The 5,238-nt window shown below is 41.3% G+C and overlaps 1 protein-coding gene across 1 annotated transcript; it reads right to left on the reverse strand.

Moving 5' to 3' along the window:
- Positions 1 to 1,417: 1,417 nt before the first annotated feature.
- Positions 1,418 to 4,345, reverse strand: LOC139536194 (D(1B) dopamine receptor-like). The gene has a single exon (XM_071336514.1). The coding sequence runs from the start codon at positions 4,058 to 4,060 to the stop codon at positions 2,681 to 2,683; it is 1,380 nt and encodes a 459-aa protein (XP_071192615.1). The 5' UTR covers positions 4,061 to 4,345; the 3' UTR covers positions 1,418 to 2,680.
- Between the last annotated feature and the right edge of the window lie 893 nt (positions 4,346 to 5,238).

The following is a 5,238-nucleotide window of genomic DNA, read 5'->3' on the forward strand; positions in this document are numbered from 1 at the left end:
AACATGCAGTTACTTAATATACAACCCTGCCATTAATTAAAGGCAACAATCCAATAGTTTCCAATAATACAAAGATCTGTATTAAAATAGGTTAAAAAAAGTAATTACTTTCTGAGATCTGTATTCAAGTAGTCACTTTCTGAGATCTATATTGAAATTGTTTTTAAAAGATTTCCTTTTTCGGGATTTGTATTCAAATAGTTGTAGTCACCTCAAAGTAACTATTTGTTCCCCTGTAAAAATAGTTAATTTCTACACAGCAAACTATAGTTATCCCAGGTCTGAGAGAGAGAGAGAGAGAGAGAGAGAGAGAGAGAGAGAGAGAGAGAGAGAGAGAGAGAGAGAGAGAGAGAGAGAGAGAGAGAGAGAGAGAGAGAGAGAGAGAGAGAGAGAGAGAGAGAGAGAGAGAGAGAGAGAGAGAGAGAGAGAGAGAGAGAGAGAGAGAGAGAGAGAGAGAGATGTGTAATGTTTACTGTTAATTTGTATTGTTTATTTCACTTTTGTATATTATCTACCTCACTTGCTTTGGCAATGTTAACACATGTTTCCCATGCCAATAAAGCCCCTTGAATTGAATTGAATTGAGAGAGAGAGAGAGAGAGAGAGAGAGAGAGAGAGAGAGAGAGAGAGAGAGATGCATCTCTGTGGGAATAGAGAGATGCTTTTGACGGATTTGTAGTGACGGATAGAGAAACCCCCTTGAGCCTGCCTCCGCTTCTTCTCCAAACCTGTCATTGCAGAACATCAAGACCAACTACCTTTCACATCTGCTCACCACGGGGAAGGAAAGGATGAGCTCCAGCACAGTGCTAAGCCCATATGGTTTCATCAAGGCGAGAGTATGGCACACCTCAGAGACAAAATGAGGACAATTCACAGTATAACTAAACTCTGTTTTATGGGAAGGAAAAAGGGACAGCTGAGGACTCAAAAACTCTGCAGATGCACGCTGAGACAAAAGTCTGGAAGATTTCCCTCTGGGTGATTTTGTCTGAGCAAAGTCTGTCTTTTTTAGAAAGGAATTGTACTTCTGACAGTTAAGACATTAATGGTTGGTTGGCCTGTGATGGTGGCATGTCCAACAATTTTGAGACCTTGAACAACATAAAGGTGCAACTTTCTTTATTCCTAAATACCAAAAGAGTATTTAAGCTCTAAACTTAAGATAATTATCCATCTACATCGGTGTAGGTCTATTAGCAGTATCATATGAAATTATTTCATGGTATTCTCCTTATTAACTAAGAATGTATGAAATTAGAGATTGCAAATATCAAGTACAGCATTGTTTTCTCGCTAGGGACAAACACAGGAAGCAGTTCCTTGACTAACTACTTGTGACTCTGAGGCTGTCCTAATATGGTCACTGTAGATGTGTCCCTTTTCATTCTACAAGAACCATTAGAATAAACTGGAATCTCTGCTAGATAGCATTTTATTACAAAATGATGACACACTTCACTGTTTGAATGACAGTATACATTCAATATCATTGTCATTTGTACATTATCAAAAGATGGACATTAGCTGAGGTGAAATGTAGGCTACATCCAGCTGACCGTGGTCCCACTGTGGAGTTTCACACCAAGTTTCTGTATTACCTCATTGCACATCATCTGAATTGTTGATTCATTTGTAGACATATGTGATCTTAAAATTTATCATTAACTGGCTATGAGGGAGATGCATAAAGTCAATTAACTTAATGGATGGTGTCTGGTGTACTTCCTAATATGTATGCCATACTTTGGTGCATGGAGACGGTTGGATTTGTGCATCTTGGCCATTTTATCACCAAATAGAGAGGTAGAATATCACACAGAGAATAGAACATCCGCTAAGTAATAATTAAGCGTATCATACTTAGCAGGTGTTCACCATAATCAGTCAAATTAAAGTTTCCAACAGTTCCTAATTCGTTTTGAATCGGTGTGGATTTATTATGGGTAAAGTCAAGCAAGCCTGCTCTATGTGCATAATTCGATTGAGAAGGCTTTGTCTAATGTGTGTGGGCAAATGTGCTGCGCAGTTATGTCTGTGTACGAGCAGAGCGGGGAGAGAGGGAGAAAGTAGACAGACAGACAGAGAGACAGAGAGACAGAGACGGACACATAGAGAGCAGGATAGATAGAGAAAGAGAGACAGATACACACAGAGAGAGGGGGAGAGAGAGAGAGAACGAGAGAATGATTCAGCACTTTAAATATTTTGGCCTCATTTAAATTAAACACATTACAATCCTGTAACATTTCCCTTGTTTCAAAACTATATTGCACTCTTTCCCAGAATAAATAAGGCGTTTTAAACAACTGCATGTGATGAACGTGCGTGGTTACACTGCCTTGTAAGGCTTTGCTCCTTTTCCATAGTCTGTAAAAGTCTGGCACGCTGTCATTGAGCGTGATAATGATAAGCAGTATAATATCTGAACTCAATAATGGGTACCTCACCGCAAATAGAGCCCACTGTGTCAATAAGAGCAACTGGTTGCATTACACCTGCTGCTCCGAATACATAGAACTTAGAAGCCATAACCTTAGTATAAATTAATAAATATAGACTTTTCTTATGTAATAAGACACCAATTTACGTCACTTTTCAGCATGGGACAACAACACCACATCTCAAATATCTGATTGAAGCAATACATCCTTTTACGCACGAGGTGTTACAAGTGTATTCAATGTAAACCATTGGGGGTGAATGGTGTCATCCTGTCGAGGCTAATATCTGCCTCACAGTCTTCCAAGTCACAAACAGAGTCGGTGACATTTTCATTGTTGTGAGATAACTGTGATATCCTGTCAAACGTGTCCTCGTGCTCAATGCATTCCACTACGTTGGGGATCATATTGACGTAGGCATTCACGATTTCTTTGTGGACAAGGGTGTCCTGGTTGTAAGAGACCAGCTCGTTGCTAATGTTTACAGTTTCAACGGGTGTTCTGGAGCAGAAATTACGACAACCCAGCAGACTGGCAAATGCTTTTCTGAACTCTGCGTTAAAAGCGTAAATAATAGGATTCATGGATGAATTAGTCCAGCCGAACCAAACAAAAACGTCAAAAGTTGTCTCGCTCACGCAAGGGAGACCTGCGTCTTTGTCAGTCGGTGGTTTATCACAAAATGGAACTATGCAGTTCAAAATAAAGAAAGGTAACCAACAACACACAAAGACGCCCATAATGATCGATAACGTTTTTAAAACTTTGGTTTCCCTTTTAATAGATGTTTTCAAGGTATTGTGGTGTTGGCACTCGAGTCTGTTGTTGGTCCTGCAACTTGTCGCGTGCTCCGCGGCGCGCTCTAGGGAAGCTATCCTCCTGATTTGGATCTGAGCAATCCGATATATTCTCGTGTATGTCACAATCATAATTGCTACGGGTATGTAGAAACTTATTAAAGATGAAGATATGGCGTATTCTCTGTTGAGGCTAGAGTCACAGTTTTCTTCTACTTTACCCAAGGAGGCGTTATGGACTCCAACTATTTCGTCTTCGCTGGCTTTGTGCCAGTTCAGTTGGACTGGTATGAATGAAATGAGTACAGACAACGTCCACGTGACGCTTATCATAACGAAGGCAACTCGTTGGGTCATTTTTCTCTCGTACCGGAACGGACTTGATATGGCCCAATATCTATCCACGCTGATAATGCAGAGGTTGAGGATGGACGCAGTTGAGCACATGATATCAAAAGCCACCCAGTAATTACAAAAAGTACCAAACGGCCAATACCCCGCCACCTCGGCCACAGCTTTCCATGGCATCACCAGAACTGCAACGAATAAATCCGACACAGCCAAAGAAACGATGAAAATGTTGGTCACTTTACTTCGCAAGTGCCGAATTCGGAGTACGGCGGAGCACACCATAATGTTTCCCAGTAGTGTCCACAGGATGAGCAGGGAGAGCAAACAGCCCGTCACTGTCCGGATGACCAATTCCTTTCCACCGTTGGATGTTGCCTCCGATTCGGTCGAGTTCCACATAATCTCCCCAAGAGGTAACGGGACGGAGTGGCTCTCGTGCACTGAGAGGTATTTCGCGGGGTTCTCCATGTGTCCTCCTCAAGTGGATAGCCAGTCCATGGCTTCATGCGCGTCTGGGGACACAGTAGTAACCAACTCACGGGGCTCTGTCGTCTCCTCAACTGCCATTCTATTTAAAATAATATACAAACGAAAGATTTGAGATTGCTTAGTGAATTTGCAACAAGCGTGTTGCGTCAACGCTGAGCAGAACTGGGCGTTCGGTGCGCGAAATCCCCAAAATTGAAGCGCGATGTTATTACCTCTCGTGTCTGACCTCCCTGGCCAAAGTAAGGCAGCCGCACTGAAACTGTTGGTCGGAGATATTTTGAGTTCGTGAGTGTTTTGAGAAGGGAGGGAGTCCCCTGAGCCAACGCGCATACACGCACTTGTACCCACACACATACATCGGTTGTGGAAACACGCACTTGCACCCCATCACAGTGATGTGAAAAAATGTATGTGTTAAATTACAAACTATAACCTCATTCAAGGATGGAGGATCTACTTGTCTAGGTAGAAAGCTAACAATGAGCATTCTATTTGATTTATAGTTTGCACCCTCATAGCCTACTCCAGTTGTGGGCTTCTATTCTATATAAAAAAAAACAGTCACGGGTCCTTCAAAAGCAACCATTTAATTAGCAAACATTAAGCCTGATTGCAATTTTTTATTAATGTTTTATATAATCTACACTTTTCTATAAACAGTGAACAAATTATAGAGCATTTTATTGCTGTGGGGAAAATGAATCACTACTGTATATCAAGTGGTGCTGTCCGTGGTGCTGAAATTGCGCTCGGAACAACTCTCCCTCAGGAATGCGAATTTTATGCACGACACTATGTTTGAGAATGAAGTCTTCTTTTGTGGCTGAAATTATATTGTTAATAGACGTTTTCTGTGTTAAAATAAACATTTCACGTGAGGAAGTTCTGCATTTATAAAGGTCATCACTAGCCTACGTTGTGAGCAATTGAGCAAGCTCTCAAATTATGCACGCGTTTGGAATGAGCGTGGAATGTTTTCAGTTTAATTTCAATTTCAGGTTTCTGCAGACTGCAGCAGGTAGGCCAGAATAACATCCTAGGTGAGTCACTCTCACAATCGTTACGTGTAAGTATAGACACAATAACACAATTCGCTTTAACATCTGCATGTGCAGTATATCCTCTTGGCAGTTTCCGGCATTTAAACGTCACATTTA

The sequence above is a fragment of the Salvelinus alpinus genome, chromosome 12 (assembly GCF_045679555.1).
Source record: "Salvelinus alpinus chromosome 12, SLU_Salpinus.1, whole genome shotgun sequence".
In the NCBI taxonomy this organism is placed as follows: Eukaryota; Metazoa; Chordata; class Actinopteri; order Salmoniformes; family Salmonidae; genus Salvelinus; species Salvelinus alpinus.